Below are 19,164 nucleotides of genomic sequence, written 5' to 3'. Positions count from 1 at the left end.
GTCTGGACCAGGGGTCCCCAACCTTTCAGATCTCAGGGACCACTAAATTCATAATTTTAAATCCCAAGGACCACAAATATGATCTGCCTAATGACCGGCTGGGTGGGCGTGGCCAACTTGATGTCACTCACATCGAGAGGCGCCTCGCTGGCCTCAACTCACCCCTCCCCTGCAAGCCACTCCTTGCCTGCCCGCCCGGGCTCCTTAGGGCCCCAACAGGAAGCAGTTGTTGGAGCTAAGCAGCTACCACGAGAAAGAATTGGCAAAACAGCTGGCTAAGTTCAAATTGGATCTGATCGAGAAGGAGGCTCAGCAGAAGTACCTCACTGAGGACTAAGAGCATAGGCTTTCCAAGCAGACAGAAGACCTGCAGGAGTGCAAGGCCAGGTACTAGCGCCTGGAGGCTTAGCGTGTCACTGCGTTTTTGTATTTACCAGATAAGCTCATATTTTTGGACATTCAGACTTTCCATAGCTTGCCAAGTTTCTTATCAGTAAGCTAACTGCGCATGTCCACATTCCTTCACTTTTCTTCTATCTTTCTTTGTTCTCCTGCCAAGAGGTCCGGCCGCAGAGAGGTGGCCGGCAGGAACGTTGCCGAAATGTAACTAATTTAGATAGTGAGATGTTTTATTTTCTTTATAACAAATAAATGAGTTTTTCTTAGAAAAATATATCTTCGGGGTTTATTTTCTTAAGTATGCTTCAAGGGAAAAGTCGCGATCCACGTCTCTAAATCAAGGTGCGATTATCCAAAAGCAAAATGGGATTAATTAGCATCCTGTCACCGCGGGCCGAGATGGTCAGCTAGTTCCAGACCATGATGCAGTCCCACTGGAGTAAAGCCCTCTGGCTCCTTGCCACTAGCGGCACTTCCTTCTAGCCTTCGCCCAAAGTCCCGCACCAGGAGGCTGAAACAGACCCCAAGTCGGAATTTCTGCCCCACTCCAACCCACACAAAAAGACCCCGAAGGGGGAGACTCTCTGCAGCAACACAAACATTCATTGCACATATCCGGCCCAGGGGCCGTAGTTTGAGGACCCCTGATTTAGTGCAATATAAAAAAATGCAAATAATTTTTCTGCGTCATCACCAAAATTTTCTCGTGGACCACCAGTGGTCCACAAACCATCAGTTGGTGACCGCTGGTCTGGACTCCTGCCATGAAGATGATAAACCTCATGGGGGTTGGAAGGGACTTTGAAGGTCTCTTAACACTTCGACAATTACCCGTCAGGGGAAATTTTACCAAGGCAAAGGATATGCTCCCTGTGTCCATACTCACTTGAGCCACTCTTTGATGGGGTCGAGCGAAGCCACGGGAATGGCGTTAATCATCGTGACCTTCTTGCTGTAGTCCTTGTAAACGATGACCATGTCGAAGTTCTTCAGGTGGAACTGCACACGCTCAAAATGAATCAGCTCCACCTCGTCCAGCGTTACCACAAATGGAGGCTGCAAGGGAGGGAAATCCGATTGGTCTTCCAAACCTTTTGAGATATTGGATAGTATGGGAGCGATGCCCTAGACCAGGGGTCTCCAAACTTGGCAACTTTAAGACTTTTATGGACTTCAACTCCCAGCAGGACATGGCTGGCTGAGGAATTCTGGGACTTGAAGTCCACAAGTCTTAATATTGCCAAGTTTGGAGACCTTTGACCTAGTCTACAATGGTCACAGATTTTTCTTCTCAAATCTTGAACATGCTACGATTGCATCGCGCGTGTGTCAGAAGCTCTTGAAGCACTCCCGGTTGAAAGGATTAGCCGGGAGATCACCGTTGCCCGGGGAGACCAAGTTTCGGGCTCTTTTCATATTCCCGGCATGAGCTGGAGCAAAGGACGGGAGCTCAACCCTGCCCAATGATAGCACTTGGGTCTCAAACACGGTCTTGCTATAATCTCCACCTCAGCGTCCTAGCCACAAGAGCCACCATCTCCTACCATGTTACCATAATCTTAGCATATTGAAGACAACTGTCAGTAAGTACCACTTAACGGGAATGCAGATTAAGAGATGATAGGCACATGAGGATTTGAGAAGGCCTAGGAACCAATTCCTCTTTGTGGGTGGTAGGGCATTTCCTGCCAGTTTGTCAGAATTGCAGCTTTCTAACCTCTGAGAGCCAGATCCAACCCCACTCCCCCGAGACCATCCCTTTATATCCTGCCTCTTCCGAGCAAACGCACACTCACCCATTCAGTACAATTCACCAGGGCACTGCTGGTTGGTTGGAGCAGGCAGGTGCTTCGGTAGGGGGCGCCATTGAACCTTTCACATAAGATGAGGGAGACAAAAGGGCAGACAGTGATAATCCCCTTATAGGAAAGATGTACATAAAATTTCCAAAGAAATCAGAGACTAGCCCTACCATATTGATAGATATTTCCCCGAAAATAAGACAGGATCTTATTTTCTTTTGGCCCCCCAAAATAAGTACATGAGTTCTACTATCTATTATCCATCTATCTATATCTATTTACCTATTATGTATGTATGTATGTATATATGTATGTATGTATGTTTGTGTGTGTGTTTGTGTATATATATATATATATATATATATATATATATATATATATATATATATATATATATATATATATATACACACATACACACATACACCATTTCCCCGAAAATAAGACCCAACTGGAAAATAAGCCCTAGCATGATTTTTCAGGATGCTCGTAATATAAGCCCTACCCCAAAAATAAGCCCCAGTTAAGATTGTCAGCCAGATAGGTGCATTTAGTACCGTATTTTCCCTAAAATAAGCTCTAATGCATCTTTTGGAGCAAAAATTAATATAAGACCCTGTCTTATTTTCACCCCTGATCTATACCTAGCTACCTATCACCCATCTCAACATGCCTTGAAGCCTGCACACCCTTTCTCTTTCTCAGGTGAACTCTATCATCTATCTATCTATCTATCTATCTATCTATCTATCTATCTATCTATCTATCTATCTATCCATCCATCCATCCACCCACCTATCTATCCTCTTTCAGGACTCAAACAAACGCTACCAGATCACCGATGGCCCTTACCCCAGCTCTCGGAAAGGAACCTCGAATTCCAATTCCTCCTTGGTTAGGGCTTCTACCTTCTCAATGAAATTCTTGAAGGCTGTTTTCAGCTTGTGTCTCATCTCCCGTTCCATCTGCAGAGAAGAGGATCAGTCAGTCAACATGGCTCCCAACTGGTCTCCCGGCTTTCCGGCTGTCCCTGTTCCTCCCCAGAACTTCAAGCATCCTCTCCCCTCACCTGCTCGGCGTAGAGGTCGTCCCGATCGTGCATGTGCTGGTGCTTGCCCAAATCGGTGGTGATTTCGCCCACCTCCGTGTAAAATTGTACGTCCGTGTGGCGTTTCTTCCCGAACATGATAGCATTCTGGAGGGCAGAGTGGGAACAGATAAAAAGCTTCAGGTCTGAGCAGAATTATAGTACGGAAAGTTTGTGCTTAGGTAAGAGTGGGAGTAATCTTCTACTGGACATTGGTGTGTGTGTGTGTGTGTGTGTGTGTGTGTGTGTGTGTGTGTGTGAATAAGATCTCCTTAGTTGTTCTGACCTAGGCTTCCTTAGAAAGTATACAGCACAATCTTAGTCCCGGCAAACCTTCTTTTATTCATACAGCTATGAATTATTGTCATTCCTAGTCTGAAAGGCTTCTCAAACAGTCTTTCAGGGGAATGTTTATAAACACCCACCTTATCTCCCTTGGAATGCTGCCAGAGAACTAATTGCTACATGCAGGGCAAGGCCAAACTTAGCACAGAGTCAAACAGAACTTTCCAAAGCTTTAACCGACCAGATGAACTAATTGTTTCCTGCAAAAGCTCACGTCCTGTTCGCTCCTCTTTTATGTCTTATGGGAAGGACCAATCATCTCCAAGCCTTACTCCCAAGTCGACCCTGTTTTCTTAATTGTTCTTGTCTTCTGGCAGCTCTGTGGATAGGCACACTGGGAACAGGCTCACGCTGTTCTTCTGCCTCGCTGATGTCAGACTCCGTAGGCAGCAAAGAACTACCAGATGGCCTTGGCCCCCTCTCTGCCTCAAACTCAAGAGCCCTCGTCCGAGCCTTCCCCAGACTCCATGTACCTCCCCAACCTCCTCACTGTCTGAAGCTGCTGCCAGCTCTTCTAGCTGCTGGCGGGCCACAACATTGGTGCTCTTTGAGCTTGGTTCTTTTCTGGCAGACGTTTCATTACCAAACTAGGTAATATTATCAGTGCTAGTTATACACTAGGTATAGTGAACACTAGCACTGATAATGTTATCTAGTTTGGGTCATGAAACGTCTGCCTGAAAACAACCAAGCTCAGAGAGCATCAAGGATCCCTCCTTTCAACCCTGAGCTACAAATATTCTCGTTTATTGGTAACAAGGAGAGCAGCAAACAGGGCTTAAACGGCTTTTCCCCGACCGTAAATGATGGGCCAAGCTTCTCCTCAAGATGAGGCTGTGTTTAGGCAGGAGATACACCCATCATTTTCAGGATTGGCACAACATTGCAAACAACTAAGCATGGGCTTGCAGGAAGTTCAAATGCAACAGGTCGTGTTAATGGAGAAAACCGAGGGCCCCGTCTGTCCTTGCTACCTGTTTCCACCTGTGAGGATCTTCTTAACCCTCCACCCTGTCAGGTTTCGAGGTTGTCTCAAATAAATTGCATTTCAAACAAAGTCTTTGGAAAAAAAAACCTATTTATTAAGCACGACATTCTAATTCCTACTCCATCGTAGCCAACACTGACTTCCAGACCCAAAACCCTCCCTTTCCGTTCCCCACTCCCCTGCACTCATTGGCCATCTTCCAAGTCACTCTACCCCTAATCTACTGCTCCAGCTCAAAGGAATTTCCCCCCTCCCATCCCATCTCCTAGGGGATATTATCTCCAGGGAAAATAAGTAGGTGAAAAGTCAAACGTCCCTTTCCAGATGCCTCCGCTTCTACTTCTTATGTCAGCACTAGAGTAAATGCAGCTTGAAGTGCTGACACACCCGCTCCGAGGCGCAAGGATACCTTCAAATGGAAGTGAAGCACGATGATCATCTCCCCATCGCAGGGCTGGAACACGGCATGTTTGATGTTGTTGTACAGGATGTCCACTTTGTCTCCCCGCACGGAGGTGAAACGGAAGCCTGTTGAGGAAAAGCTGCAATGAGGGGCAAAGGCCAATCTGGGTTGGAGGTTCTGCTGGAAATGCCAGCAGAACCTCCCCAGGCATGGAAATTCATTTTTATTTATTTTATTTAGAGCATGGCATTGTTCCATTAGCCAGGAAACTACAAAGCCAATGCAGAGTAGTGGTTTGGCTGCCAACTGACTAGCTCTGTTGTGGGACACGTTTGCACGCTTCCCAAGATGTGCCAAGCTAGCTTCACACCAGAAAGAAAGAAAAGTGTCTCTTCCTGTGGCGTCATCCCTCGACCGGAGTTGCCTCGCAAATGGGCATCGCAAATCGGGAAGGTTCAGAAGCCAGCAGGAATCTGACTGCCTGCACAAAGCACCAGCGTGTCTCCCCACCTAAGTGCTATTTATCTACTTGCATAGAACATGCTTTCGAACTGCTAGGTGAAGCCGAGGTGAGTGACGGGAGCTCACCCTGCCACGCAGTGCTGGGACTCGAACCACTGGAGCAGAGACATCTCCAGTGTCATTAAGCCAGAGCCAAAGCACCTCTCGGGCATAGAAATATGGAAGACACAATCTTGGGCTGGTTGGGCAAAATTCCAGGGACGGGGTGGTGAAGCCCAGAGGAACCTCTTTCAATGTTCTGCTTTTGAGCTACCTGGCCTGAAAAAGTCTAAGTGGAGGTCCTTCCCAGAGGCACAGCTCCGTGCATCTTGCAATTACCGTTGACATGAGCTTCCAGTGACCCCTGCATCCGCTTCTGGGCGATGTTGGGACGGATGTAGAGGTCCTTCAGTTTTGGATTGCTGCGGTTGAGGTTGATCACCAGAGAGTCTTGTTTGACAATTCCCTGCAGAAAAAGAAAAAGGTTCAACTGCTTCTGCTCACGGAGCCTGTGTGTCTTCTACAGGTGCCCTTTCCTGGTTGTTGACCTCAGCAAACATCTCCCCAAACGTGCTTCGATTTCTCTAGCCATCTTTGGGAGATGCTTGCCTGGAAACTTGGCTCACCTCCTTTTCTTTCTCCTCAGCTTCCCGGGTTTTATAACGCTTCTGCACCTCCTTAATAATACGGAAGGCATTCTGGAGGTTGAGCGCTGGGACCATCTGCTCCCCAGGCGTTTTTATGTTGGATGCTCGGTATGTTCTGAAGGAAGAGCAGCGTTAGCATTAGCAAGCAACCAGTGATGACACGGAATGTGATGACCTGGGACAAGGCACGAAGGTCACACAGCCAGCTGAGAGTTCAAACTCCCCTTTAATGCTCCAAATCTCCCCTTGAACGCTCCCACGTTCTTGGCAAGTCCCAGAGCAAAGCACGCACGCACATGCACACACACACACACGGCAGCCTCTGGCTGTGCCCAGTCCAGCAAATCAAAGGAACAGGGAAAGGAGTCAACGAAACAAACAATGAGTCCACAAAGTCAGGAACAAGATACTGAGTCCATGAAGTAAGGAAGAAGCAAGCAGTCCTGCAAACTCCAAATGTCTGCACCGGCACACCAAACTCTACCGATTCAGGGTCTGTTCCTGACAAATGCCCCTCCCCACAGAGTCTCCTTAAATCTCAGTCCCCAGGTGTGCCTTGTGAAGAGGGGTGGGGCTCTCTCCTCCCAAGTAGTCGGGTCAGCCTGCGCTGTTTCTGCCTTCTCTCCACTCTCCATGCTTGGGGATCAGGAGGGGGCGGTCCTTGCTCATCGCCTGAGCTCTGTCGCTCCTCACGTCCACTGCTTGCCCTCTCTCGGTCATCCTGCCCCCATTCCTCCCTGCTAACAAGCTGTCCCAATCCTGAAAGGCCCTGGGCTGACTCGGCCTGCTCCTCCCCACATTTCTCCGAAGCTAATGAAGCTGCCCCTGTTATGTTAGGAGCATGAAGGAGGGGGAGGAAGACTACCTAAACTCTGGACCTTCAGGAATTCCCATTCATTAGATCCACAATATCCAAGAAGGCCTCTGGTTTCTCATCAAGGCATGGGCTCTAACTCAAGACAATCAACTCAAGAATACCAGCCCTGCAGTCCAGGTAGAAACACACAAACTGCCATCATTGTAAGAACCTTCCTAATCGCAATTGCCCGGGAAGGCATTAACTCACATTTCTTTTACAAAAGTGGCTTCTGGGTTAGGAAAGATGTTGCCCTCGTTGCGACCCAAGGCACTGCCTGGACAGTAAAAGTTGATCCTCAGGTAAGTGTAATCACCTTCTACCGACATGCTGATGTTCTGCATGAGAAAACCACAATAACAAACAATCACAACACTTGGAAAGGCTCTTTGAGGTCTTCTAGTCCAACCCCCTGTTCAAGCAGAAGACCCTATAACGTTCTGGATAAATGGCTGTCCAATCTCTTCTTAAAAACGTCCAGTGATAGAGCTCCCAGAATTTCTGGAGGAAAGCCATTCCATTGAATAATTGTGTTCACTGTCAGGAAATTTCTCCTTAGTTCCAGATTGCTTCTATCCTTGATTAGTTTTCATCCATTGCTTTTTTGTCCTGCCCTCGGGTGCTTTAGAGCAGGGGTGTCAAACTCAAGCTCCGTGGGCTGGATCAGACCTGTGGGGTGCTTAAATCTGGCCCGAGGGGCTGCCCTGGAAACAGTAAAGGACCAGCCCGTGGTGCCTCTGCCAGCGAAAATGGAGCCCTTCGCTGGCAGAGGGCTGCAGGAGGCTGTCCCAGCAAAAAACGGAGCTCGCGAGGGTTGCATGCGGCCCTCCCGAGCTCCGTTTTGCTGGCAGATGGCTGCAGGAGGCCATCCCAGCCAAAAACGGAGCTTGGAAGCCCATTTTCGCTGGCAGAGTGCCTAGGCCACGACACGAGTGACGTGAATATTGCTACGCCCAACCCGGCCACACCCCTGTGCCCCTAATGTCAATTGGACATTGGACACGCCCCCTGGTCACGCCCCCAAGCCAACCCTGATGCGACCCTCAATGAAATCGAGTTTGACACCCCTGTTTTAGAGAATAGGTTGATTCCCCTCTTCTCCTCCAGAGGAGGGAGCACACCAATGGTGGAATTCAATTTTTTTTAGTACTGGTTCTGTGGGCGTGGCTTGTTGGGCGTGGCAGGGGACGGCTCCTGCAAAATCGCCATTCCCACTCCACTCCAGGCAAGGATCCTGCAAAATCCCCATTCCCTCCCCACTCCTGGGGGGAAGGATATTGCAAAATCTTCCTTCCCACCCCACTCGGGCCAGCCAGAGATGGTATTTGCTGGTTCTCCAAACTACTCAAAATTTCCACTACCGGTTCTCCAGAACCTGTCAGAATCTGCTGAATTTCTGCCCTGCAGCACAATCTGAAGCATCTGAGGTCTCCTCCCCCTCCAATGACAGGGTGGCCCTTTCTATGCCCAGCCCTCTTCCCAAGATCACAAACAGAAGGATATATTGCTAAATCTCCATTCCCACCCCACTCTCGGGCCAGCCAGAGGTGGTATTTGTTGGTTCTCCAAACTATCTATCTATCTATCTATATATATATATACACATACTCTCTCTATATAGATAGATAGACAGATAGATAGATAGACAGATAGATAGATAGATAGGTGGATAGATAGATAGATTGGTGGATAGATGATGGATTGATGATGGATAGATGATAGATAGATAGATAGATAGATAGATAGATAGATAGATAGATAGATAGATATAGATAGATAGATAGATCTAGATATATATACACAAAGAAATAACCTTTGCTTATCCTTTTTTTTCTTGGGCATCACAACAATCACGTTTCAGCCGTTTCCCTTTCGAAGCCATTCCCTGCTCCTAATTCTCCTGGATCGCACCTTCCTAAAACTTGAGGGGTAAGCCTCCCTTTCCCACTCTAGCCCAAGGAACGGAAGTCCTCGTTTACCTTGATGGTAGCGATGTGGAATGGAGTAGCAATGCCGAAAACGGGCATGATGACAGTCTCGTACTTCTTGTCGATGTAAATCTTCATCTCCCGAATGTACGGTTCTTTGGGCATCAGAGACGGGTTCTTATAGGACACGTTTGACTTGCGGGCTCTGCGAAGAAGCAGAAAGAATAAAAAAAAATCTAACAGGGTAGAAGGTTCCCAGACATCTCCTACAGACCTCAGGGAACATGGCTGTTGTGGCCCGCCGGCGGCCAGCGGAGCTGGCAGCAGAGTCGGACAGTGAGGAGGTTGGGGAGGAACTTGGGCCAGTCCTGGGGGCTGGAGAAAGCTCGGACAAGGGCCCTGCGTCGGAGGTAGAGAGGGAACTAGAAAGCAGCGAGGCAGAGGAACAGCTGAAGCCTGTTCCCAGTGTGCGCATGCGCAGAGCTGCCAAAAGACAACTAAGGAAGCAGGGTCGACTTGGGAGTAAAGCCACACCTTGGAGGTGATTGGCCCCTCCCATAGGAAACAAAAGAGAAGTGAACAGGGAGTGGGCTTTTGCAGGAAACAATTCGGTCGATCGGTCGGTTTAAGAGTGAAAAGTTCTGTTTGTGACTCTAAGAGACTCTGTGCCAAGTTTTGCCTTTCACTGCGTTTGGAAATTAGTTATCTGGCAGCTTTCCAAGCGAGATAAGGTTTGTGTTGATAAATATTCCTCTGAAAGACTGTTTGCCAAGACTTGCTGACTGCGAATGAGAGGAATTCACAGTCGTGTAAATAAAAGGGGTTTTGCCAAGACCAAGACTCTGCTTCATGCTTTTTAAGGAAGCCTAGGTCAGAACAATGGCTTGCAGAGAGGCAAGCAAACTCACGTATGGGGGCCCTTGGTGCTCTTATGCTTAGCGGTTGTACAGGTAGTCCTCAACTGACAATCACAATTGAGCCCAAAATTTCTGTTGTTAAATGAGACATTTGTTCAGTGATCCATCTGATCCTAATCTGCATCACACAGAAGGTACTTAACTATAGCTGTTGTGACTCCCGAGCCTGTCCTAACAGAGGAAGAGGAGTCAGAAGGTGATGGGGAGGAACTGATAAGGCCTCCCTCTCCAGGACCCTCCTCTCTGGCAATGCCTCAGGTTCCATCCGAAGGCCAAGAAGAACAGCCTGGGATGTACCAGGAGGAAAGCATATCGGAACAACAGGTAGGGAGTGAGAATGATGAATCCTGGCTTGATCCCAGGCAGCATCGGAGGGAGAAGCGTGCGCAGCAACGAAAGAGGCGTGGGAGGGCCAGAGAATGAGCTGAGTCACTGAGCCACACCCCACAAGGAATAAAAGTGGGTGTGATTGCTCTTCAGGCTTTGTGACGGTCAAAGTTAAAAAACCTGAGAGTCACATCGCATTACCTGAAATCTGGCTTGTGCATATTTGGATTGGACCTTGGCTAACTCTTGCTTCGTGGATTACTTTTTGCTACTGAACCGGACTGAGGATAAACTCTCTCTTGCTTACTGTGTGTGAAAACTGATTTGGCAGGCACTCCGCAGTTTACTGCCAAAACTCTTATCTGCAAGGGTTTCTAGTCTGATTGCTTAATAAAATCTTGGCAGGCGTGCCTGGTTGTGCCTTTGCCTGTGTGGGGAAGGGGGACAGAACAATAGCCCAGCAACAACAGCCAGCCAATCAAACAGACCATGACTCAAAAAATAGCCGAACAAACAACATTCAGACTAATTTGCATCTCATAAAAAGGTGTTTAAAGACCGGTGTTTTGACAGACGAGCACAACTCAAAACGCATCGACGATGTCTCCTCGAATGGCGATGAAATGTTTGCAACCAAACTGCCAAGCGCGGAGTTCAACCCAACAGCCTAATTTGTTCAGTGAGTTTTGCCCCATTTTACGACCTTTCTTGCCTCGGCTGTTAAGTGAATCACTGCGGTTGATAAGTTAGTAACCCAGTTGTGAAGTGAATCTGGTTTCCCCATGAAGTTCGCAAAAGGGAATCCCATGATCGTGGGTGTCAGGATATGGTTTGAGCCTAACAAGTTGTCCAGGCAATATATGTGTTCTGTGACTTTAATATGAATATGTATTGTGTGACTTTAAAGTTTTACTGCTGATTCATTGTAAAGCTGAGTCATGCTGTAATTAGATAATCACTAGTTGTAAACATATTTAAGAAAGGTACTGTAATGTATGCAGTTGATTATATGCTACCATAGTGTGTGGAGTTGCTACCATTGTGCTATCATCGTTGAATGGATCTGCTACCATCATGGTTTGTGAACCAGAGTGAGCTTGTTATTCTAACCAACTACTGTTTGTGTGGTAAGATTTCTGTATCACTGGACTGATTTAACTGGCAAAGACTTGGATTGATTTAAAGACGATGAGATTACTTTTTCACTATAGGGTAAACTTTTGATAAACCAGTTTGCACATCTCTTATTCATGGCTCTCAGCAACGTTTCTCTGTGCTCTACACTCTGCTGGTTGGTAACACAACAACAATATCCTTAACAGTGGGGATGCAGCAAAGGTTGTAAATGTGAAAAACGCTCATCAGTCCCTTTTTTCAGGGCCGTTGTAACTTTGAACGGTCCCTAAATGAACTTGGCAACGCCGAAGCGATCAAAATGGCTTCGGTCAGGTCAGCTTCAGGGTTCTAAGGTTCCTGTTATAAGTTGAACTCCTGTATTTCCTTCTTACGATTCAAAAAAAAAAAAAAATCTATAATGCCTCCCATTTTTAAATAGCTGCCTACCCTTGAGATGTGAATTTCACTCCTCTAAAACTGAACTGTTGTAACTTGAGGACTACCTGTATTGCTGATGTTTCATTACCGAACTAACGTCATCAGTGTGACAATGTCATCTAGTCAGGTAATGAAACATCTATAAGTAAACCACCCGTCCCAGAGAGTATGAAGGATCCCAATGTTCAACCCTGAGTGACAAATATTCCGTTCTAATCGGTCAGCTCAATTATTTTTGGAAAGAGGGACGCTTTCTTGTCCTATATGACCAGGAGCAGCTCTTTGGCTGTATGTGACATGGCCCCCAGGTTGGAAAACAGGAGAAACCCATTATTGCTCCCACCCGCACACAATTCTTACTTCTGGATCTGCTGCTCCCCTTTTTGTTCTGTTAAGCGTCTCCGGGCTTCTTCGTTTAGCTGCGCGGCCAGCTCTCTCTGATGTGCCCGGCGTTTCTCTTCAGCCGTCAGTTCATTCTGGAAAGATGGAATGATTGCTGCTCACAAAGCATCGGAAGATCCCTCTCTCCGTCCAATTACTACCTCGGTGACCCAGCTCCCCAAACACGAGAAACCCTCTGAAGTTAAATCAATTATTCTTTTATTAGGACCGCCAGCAGCCCCGGCAAAAAGTCTCTCTCTCACCGCAGGCTAACAAGTCTGTCCGGCAGGGAGATGAATAGTTGTCTGCCGCATCTATTCATATCCGCCTCTTGCCTTTTATCCCCAGAACTAGGGTGGGGCTTCGCTAGCAGTGGTGGCTCTTCCTTCCCAAGGATCAGCCCATAGATTTCCACTGCTCTCCTCTCCTCTGCCTTCTGCGCATCTGCACGTCAGGTACTGGACCCAGCTGTTCCTCCTCTTCCTCATCGGCCACCTCCAGACATGGGGGCTGTTGACTCTCTCATCTGAGGGCTGACGGACGGCCCAGGCTCCGCCTCTCTCTCTCTTTCTCTCTGACACCTCCATTCCTTCTTCCCCCTCGGAGCTCTCAGACTGTCTTGATCCTGACTCTGGCTTTCACGCCTCCTCCTCATCTGATTTGGCTGCTGACTGACAGGCCACAACACTTAGCCTGCTGTTGGGCGGGCAGAGAAATCTGGGAGTTATAGTCCCAACAGTTGTGGTGTTTTTTGTGTGTGTGTTGGGGGAAAAAGCTTGAGGAAGTATGGCCCAACCACTGAGCTAAGCAATATCTCAAGTGAAGACAGTTTTTTCAGTTACATGATACAACTCCCTCCTCCCTCTGCCCTCAACCCATCTAAATTTCTTTACCCGTGTTCTTTCTGGCAGCAGGGCTACCCGCGAACCACGCACGAGGATTCCTTCCGTATCATCTTCTTCTTCCTCTTCCTCCTCATCCTCTTTCTGTGACGAAAAGGAGAAAAACGACATAAACATTACATAAGGGACATCTTGTTTGAAAAGGGCAGATTTTTTTGCTTTCCAAACATATTGTGCAATACAGATGGTCTTTGACTTCTGACTGTAGTGACGCCTGCCCGTCAGGGTCGCAAAGCAGATCACCCCATGTGACCGGCTTGATTTCATGATCCGTTTTCTGGCAGTCATTAAGTGAATGCCAAAGTCCTGGTTCACTAGGGGCTGGTTTTGGACAAGAACATCGCAAAATGTGGCCATGAGACCACGTGGGAGGGCCCAGTTTTACAAAACTGGTTTGTAAGTACTCTTGGGGAGGCTCGTCATAACTTTGAATGGTTCCGGGGTCGTACTACCATATGTGGTAGACATGTGTAGAAGCAAAAAAAAATACCGGGCAAAAATTCATATGTGGTTGGAGAAGATGACAGAACAACACATTGATCTTAAACCTGAATTGTTCTTGTTGGAGATTTTACCAGAAACTTACAGTAAAGAAAATGTATATTTGATTATTCATGTAATAACTGCAGCTAGAATTGTATTTGCACAAAATTGGAAAAGCAGAGATCCCTACAGATGAGAATGTGATTAGGAAAATATTAGTATGTGCAGAAATGAATAGATTAACACTCGCAATTAAAGGAAAGGAAGAATCTGACTATTATAGTATATGAGAGTTATTTTATCCATGGTTAGAGAATAAATATGAAAATTAGAAATAAAAGCAGAGGAGTGAAATATGGAAAATGTATTACAAAGTTAAATAAGCTAAGAAGAAAAATGCTATATACAATCGGTATGTTATATATTAATATTAATCTAAGAATAGATATAAATAATGAATATGGTTGTAAACTTTGTTATTGCACAAAATGTTTGTACCCAGACGACACACTGTTTAATGAAAGATGAAATGTTTGTACTGAAAGAAAAGAAATCTTTGAATGGTTGCTAAGCGACCGTTCCTAAGTCAAGGACTGTCCTCATTAGAAACTTCTCATAAAATGTAAACATTTTTCATGCCGAAAAGGCAAGTTTTAGGAAAAACGTTCTCGTCGTGGTTCTTAAACGCCCTTTTTGAACTGATGTTTGAAAATGTAAAACACCCACGAAGCCCTTATCTGTTGAGAGTGACCCAGTTGAGAACTGAAAATGTGACATTCCCCAAAAAACGGGAAAGGAATCTAGAGCTGACATATCTGTTCGGCCCCTGCCCCCCTCTTCAAGTTCTTTCAAAGCTCTTCTGCTTTTTCTGGACTCCGTCGAGTTTTGGACTCACCTTTAATAAAATGCTGACGTTCTTCACCTTCTTTCTGACAGACGTGAGGAGAGTAGCTGGACCTTCCTGAGAGGATTAAAAAAAAAAAAACATAGCAGAGAAACCCATTTGCACCACTCAGGTGACCCTGAGGACACAGATAAACCTCCAGGTGGCCTCAACGACTCTCTAAAGGTAAAGGTTCTCCTCGCATATATGTGCCAGTTGTTTCCGACTCTAGGGGGCGGTGCTCATCTCTGTTTCAAAGCCAAAGAGCCAGCGCTGTCCGAAGAAGTCTCCATGGTCATGTGACCGGCATGCCTCAACGCCAAAGGCGCACGGAACCCCGTTACCTTCCCACCAAAGATGGTCCCTATTTTTCTACTTGCATTGTTTACGTGCTTTCGAACTGCTAGACTGGCAGAAGCTGGGACAAGTAACGGGAGCTCACCCCGTTACGTGGCATTAGGGATTCGAACCGCTGAACGGCCGACCTTTCGATCGACAAGTTCAGCGTCTTAGCTATTGAGCCACTGCGTCCCGGCCAGTGACTCTCTAAAAGAATGCAAATGACCAGCTGTCTGCAAGGAGTATAAATCCTTCCCTTCCTCACCATCCAGTCAGAGCTGAAGAAGCTCCTTGGATGAGAAGGAAAACATCTTCAAAGAAAAACCAGGCAGTCCAGTTGCCTCCTGAAAAAAGCACCTTTGGGATTACAAGTGGCCTCAACAACTCTCTAAAAGGATGCAAATGACCATCTGGAAGGAGTATAAATCCTTCCATTCCCCACCAACCAGTCAGAGCTGAAGAAGCTCCTTGGATGAGAAGGAAAACATCATCAAAGGAAAACCAGACAGTCCAGCTGCCTCCTGAAAAAAGCACCTTTGGGATTACAAGTGGCCTCAACGACTCTCTAAAAGGATGCAAATGACCATCTGGAAGGAGTATAAATCCTTCCATTCCCCACCATCCAGTCAGAGCTGAAGAAGCTCCTTGGATGAGAAGGAAAACATCTTCAAAGGAAAACCAGACAGTCCAGCTGCCTCCTGAAAAAAGCACCTTTGGGATTACAAGTGGCCTCAACGACTCTCTAAAAGGATGCAAATGACCATCTGGAAGGAGTATAAATCCTTCCCTTCCTCACCATCCTGTCAGAGCTGAAGAAGCTCCTTGGATGAGAAGGAAAACATCTTCAAAGGAAAACCAGACAGTCCAGTTGCCTCCTGAAAAAAGCACCTTTGGGATTACAAGTGGCCTCAACGACTCTCTAAAAGGATGCAAATGACCATCTGGAAGGAGTATAAATCCTTCCCTTCCTCACCATCCAGTCAGAGCTGAAGAAGCTCCTTGGATGAGAAGGAAAACATCTTCAAAGGAAAACCAGACAGTCCAGTTGCCTCCTGAAAAAAGCACCTTTGGGATTACAAGTGGCCTCAACGACTCTCTAAAAGGATGCAAATGACCATCTGGAAGGAGTATAAATCCTTCCCTTCCTCACCATCCAGTCAGAGCTGAAGAAGCTCCTTGGATGAGAAGGAAAACATCTTCAAAGGAAAACCAGACAGTCCAGTTGCCTCCTGAAAAAAGCACCTTTGGGATTACAAGTGGCCTCAACGACTCTCTAAAAGGATGCAAATGACCATCTGGAAGGAGTATAAATCCTTCCCTTCCTCACCATCCAGTCAGAGCTGAAGAAGCTCCTTGGATGAGAAGGAAAACATCATCAAAGGAAAACCAGACAGTCCAGCTGCCTCCTGAAAAAAGCACCTTTGGGATTACAAGTGGCCTCAACGACTCTCTAAAAGGATGCAAATGACCATCTGGAAGGAGTATAAATCCTTCCCTTCCTCACCATCCTGTCAGAGCTGAAGAAGCTCCTTGGATGAGAAGGAAAACATCTTCAAAGGAAAACCAGACAGTCCAGTTGCCTCCTGAAAAAAGCACCTTTGGGATTACAAGTGGCCTCAACGACTCTCTAAAAGGATGCAAATGACCATCTGGAAGGAGTATAAATCCTTCCCTTCCTCACCATCCAGTCAGAGCTGAAGAAGCTCCTTGGATGAGAAGGAAAACATCATCAAAGGAAAACCAGACAGTCCAGCTGCCTCCTGAAAAAAGCACCTTTGGGATTACAAGTGGCCTCAACGACTCTCTAAAAGGATGCAAATGACCATCTGGAAGGAGTATAAATCCTTCCCTTCCTCACCATCCTGTCAGAGCTGAAGAAGCTCCTTGGATGAGAAGGAAAACATCTTCAAAGGAAAACCAGACAGTCCAGTTGCCTCCTGAAAAAAGCACCTTTGGGATTACAAGTGGCCTCAACGACTCTCTAAAAGGATGCAAATGACCATCTGGAAGGAGTATAAATCCTTCCCTTCCTCACCATCCTGTCAGAGCTGAAGAAGCTCCTTGGATGAGAAGGAAAACATCATCAAAGGAAAACCAGACAGTCCAGTTGCCTCCTGAAAAAAGCACCTTTGGGATTACAAGTGGCCTCAACGACTCTCTAAAAGGATGCAAATGACCATCTGGAAGGAGTATAAATCCTTCCCTTCCTCACCATCCAGTCAGAGCTGAAGAAGCTCCTTGGATGAGAAGGAAAACATCTTCAAAGGAAAACCAGACAGTCCAGTTGCCTCCTGAAAAAAGCACCTTTGGGATTACAAGTGGCCTCAACGACTCTCTAAAAGGATGCAAATGACCATCTGGAAGGAGTATAAATCCTTCCATTCCCCACCATCCAGTCAGAGCTGAAGAAGCTCCTTGGATGAGAAGGAAAACATCTTCAAAGGAAAACCAGAGAGTCCAGTTGCCTCCTGAAAAAAGCCCTTTTGGGACAATCGTGACCTGGATGACGGAGAACCTCCATAGACATAGCAGAGAAACAGCTGCAGGCTGGATTTCCCGACAGACCGGGTTCCCTCCCTCAGCTGGGAATTAGCGTTTGCCCTTATACAGGTAATCCTTGACTTACAATTTATTTAGTGACCGTTCAAAGTTACAACGGCACCGGATAAAAGGGACTTTTGACTGTTTTTCACACTTACGACCGTTGCGGGCCGCGTGATTCCCTTTTGCGACCTTCTGACAAGCAAAGTCAACGGGGAAGCCAGATTCACTGAACAGCTGTGTTACTGCTTTAACAACGGCAGTGATTCACTTCACAAAGGTGGCAAGAACAGTCGTAAAATGGGGCAAAACTCACTTAGCAACATAAAATTCTGGGCTAAGTTGTGGTCATAAGTAGAGGACTAAGTCGACCACAGAACAAACAGAAAGAAAGCAGGAAGGGTTTTTTTTTGTGTGTGTGGAATTTGCTGAAAGGGGACAATCTGCCTTCGATGCTTTCCAGCTGCCACTTCACCAATTTCCCCTCGAAATCTCAAAGACTAATTTCTGACTTTTCTTCCTTCCTCTAACATTCAGAAGGTAATATTAGAACTCATTAAAAAATATACCAGAGACTGGTGCGGTGGCCTAGAGGTGGAGCTCTCGCCTCCCAATCAGGAGGCTGTGAGTTTGATGCTAGGTACAGGCAGTTATTTCTCTCTCTGGGCACACTGGGAATATATCTGTGAAAAAAACCTCCGCTCTGGTGACAGGAAGGGCATCCGGCCAGTAAACACTCAGCTCCCTTCAGTTGCCCAAACTCCACCCCACCAATTATGGGATCGTTAAAAGAGGATGATTTAAAAAATATTCCAGACAGATCACAGGTAGTCCTCAATTTATGACTACACTTGAGCCCAAAATTTCTGTTGCTAAGTGAGACAGACCGGTGAAATTTGACTGTTCTTATCACAGTTGCTAAGTGAATCACCACGGTTATGGTCTTTACTTTTACTTTTACTTGATTTATATACCGCCCTACTCCCGAAGGACTCAGGGCGGTGAACAGCCAACAATAAAATACATACGTACAAAATTTAAAAAGCAGAAATAAAATCGAATTAAATAGTTTGGCCCAGACAGATTGGACAAAACCCCAATCAATTTAAAACAAATTAAACTTTAAATATTAAAAATGTTAAAAAATATTTAAAAAATTATTTAAAAAGAGGGAGAAAATTAGGCCAGGCCCGCCTGGTGGAATAAAAAGGTCTTAAGAGCGCGGCGGAAGGTGCGCAGATCCGGGATCCTCCGTTATCTCCGGGGGGAGCTCATTCCAGATAGTAGGTGCCCCCACAGAGAAGGCTCTCCCCCTGGGGGCCGCCAGTTGACACTGGTCGACGGCACCCGGAGGAGCCCCTCTCTATGAGAGCGTACCGGCCAGTGGGAGGCTATTGGTGGTAGTAGGGGGTCCTAGATAGGGGCAGATATTTCTCTCTCTGGGCACACTGGGAACACATCTGTTGAAAAAAAACCTCCGTGTTGGTGACCGGAAGGGCATCCAGCTAGTAAACACTCAGCTCCCTTCAGTTGCCCAGACTCCCCACCCCCAATTATGGGATCGTTAAAAGAGGATGATTAAAACAATATTCCAAACAGATTACAGGTAGTCCCCGATTTAGGACCACACTTGAGCCCATAATTTCTGTTGCTAAGTGAGACAGACAAGTGAATTTTGCCCCCTTTTCTGACCTTCTCTGATAACAGTTGCTAAGTGAATCACTGCGGTTATGTTCGTAACACCATTGTTACATGAATCTGGCTTCCCATCGATTTTGCTCGTCAGAAGGTAGCAAAAAGGGATTTACATGACCCAAGGGACATGGCAACCGTCCCAAATATAGTCAAGCAACATTCGAATTGCCAAGGATCGGAATGTTG

General features: G+C 46.5%; 1 protein-coding gene across 1 annotated transcript in view; it reads right to left on the bottom strand.

Annotated features, from left to right (window-relative positions):
• Positions 1-19,164, bottom strand: part of SUPT16H (SPT16 homolog, facilitates chromatin remodeling subunit) — a 51,784-nt gene that overhangs the window by 8,252 nt on the left and 24,368 nt on the right. The window contains exons 11-22 of the mRNA XM_034427061.3: positions 14,416-14,481; positions 13,029-13,121; positions 12,115-12,230; positions 9,008-9,161; positions 7,239-7,366; positions 6,152-6,287; positions 5,865-5,991; positions 5,031-5,149; positions 3,271-3,396; positions 3,054-3,166; positions 2,196-2,271; positions 1,286-1,455 (exon numbers count right to left, since the gene is read on the bottom strand). Of these exons, the coding sequence (XP_034282952.1) occupies positions 1,286-1,455; positions 2,196-2,271; positions 3,054-3,166; positions 3,271-3,396; positions 5,031-5,149; positions 5,865-5,991; positions 6,152-6,287; positions 7,239-7,366; positions 9,008-9,161; positions 12,115-12,230; positions 13,029-13,121; positions 14,416-14,481 (1,424 nt within the window). The remainder of the gene's footprint in view (positions 1-1,285; positions 1,456-2,195; positions 2,272-3,053; positions 3,167-3,270; positions 3,397-5,030; positions 5,150-5,864; positions 5,992-6,151; positions 6,288-7,238; positions 7,367-9,007; positions 9,162-12,114; positions 12,231-13,028; positions 13,122-14,415; positions 14,482-19,164) is intronic.

Source organism: Pantherophis guttatus, chromosome 4 (genome assembly GCF_059756535.1).
Source record: "Pantherophis guttatus breed Tessera chromosome 4, ASM5975653v1, whole genome shotgun sequence".
Lineage (NCBI taxonomy): Eukaryota > Metazoa > Chordata > Lepidosauria > Squamata > Colubridae > Pantherophis > Pantherophis guttatus.
The sequence above is the reverse complement of the archived record's forward strand: the minus strand, read 5'-3'. Positions and strand labels throughout refer to the sequence as shown.